This window comes from Trypanosoma theileri, assembly GCF_002087225.1.
Source record: "Trypanosoma theileri isolate Edinburgh chromosome Unknown TM35_Tth_177_V1, whole genome shotgun sequence".
Lineage (NCBI taxonomy): Eukaryota > Euglenozoa > Kinetoplastea > Trypanosomatida > Trypanosomatidae > Trypanosoma > Trypanosoma theileri.
The window spans coordinates 1,972-2,910 of NW_021640019.1; the positions used below are offsets into that span (position 1 = coordinate 1,972).

At 50.4% G+C, this 939-nt stretch overlaps 1 protein-coding gene across 1 annotated transcript; it reads left to right on the forward strand.

The window, feature by feature from the left end:
* Nucleotide 1: 1 nt before the first annotated feature.
* On the forward strand, nucleotides 2-754 carry TM35_001771000 (Tbingi protein; the record flags this gene model as incomplete). Its single annotated transcript, XM_029031965.1, has 1 exon — nucleotides 2-754. A coding segment is annotated over one exon (753 nt), but the record flags the coding sequence as incomplete, so codon positions are not given.
* Between the last annotated feature and the right edge of the window lie 185 nt (nucleotides 755-939).

Sequence of the window (939 nt, forward strand, 5' to 3'; positions counted from 1 at the left end):
CAAATTCCCCCATGAGCCACCTCCGCCGGACATCCCGCCAGAACCTCCGCCACCCCCACAACCCCCACCTCCGGACACAACGTTACCCCGTCCCAATTCGCCTAAAGCAAAACTCCATCCGTTTGCCCGCAGTATGTGTAAACGAACATTTCCGCTTCAAAATGGATTAACGCGCCGCCTTAGATACATGTACAATGCCACATGCCCTGTCCCAGAGAGAAAACGCCCGCGAGCCGACGAACCGATTACAGAAGAATCAGCGTTCCCCTGTGGCAAATGTGATATGATAGCGCGCTCTAAAACAGGCCTTAAAACCCATATTAGAGCAAAACACCCTGAGAACCCCAAAAAGGACGCACCTCGCCCTCAGCTCATCCCGCAACCTGCTTCACTACGATGGGAATTTTGCCTCCGCGACTTTGGCAACATTGGAGCTCTCGCATGTCACAAAAAGTTCAAACATCCACTTGGAACCCCAATTCTGCCAGCAACAATACAAGTAACGTTTCCACGCAATAAGAAACGCCAGCGAGATACGTCGCCACCGGAGCGTGAGAACAGAGAAAAAGTCCAATGCGGAGTATGCCAGAAGTTCTACGTCCACCCAGCCTATCTCTCCATCCACTGCAGAAAATTCCATGAAGGAGAGGGTCTGCCCAAAAAATCGAATTCCACCAATGGGCAATACAAAACAACGAAAACGAGAGACCTTCCGGCATTAGTCTGCCTCTCATGCATCCGTCAGTGTATATGAGTAAGTCAGGCCTAACTCTACACCGAATGTCACGACACGGGTATCAACCTACCCACGCGCACGCCAGCCAACGTAACGAATGCGAAGAAAGAGCTCTGCATCTTTTTGGTTGTATCGCTCTTCTGCCGCTGCGAGTTCAATTTGCGATAGTTGATGATGTACCCCTGATAAAACTATGTTTTTCT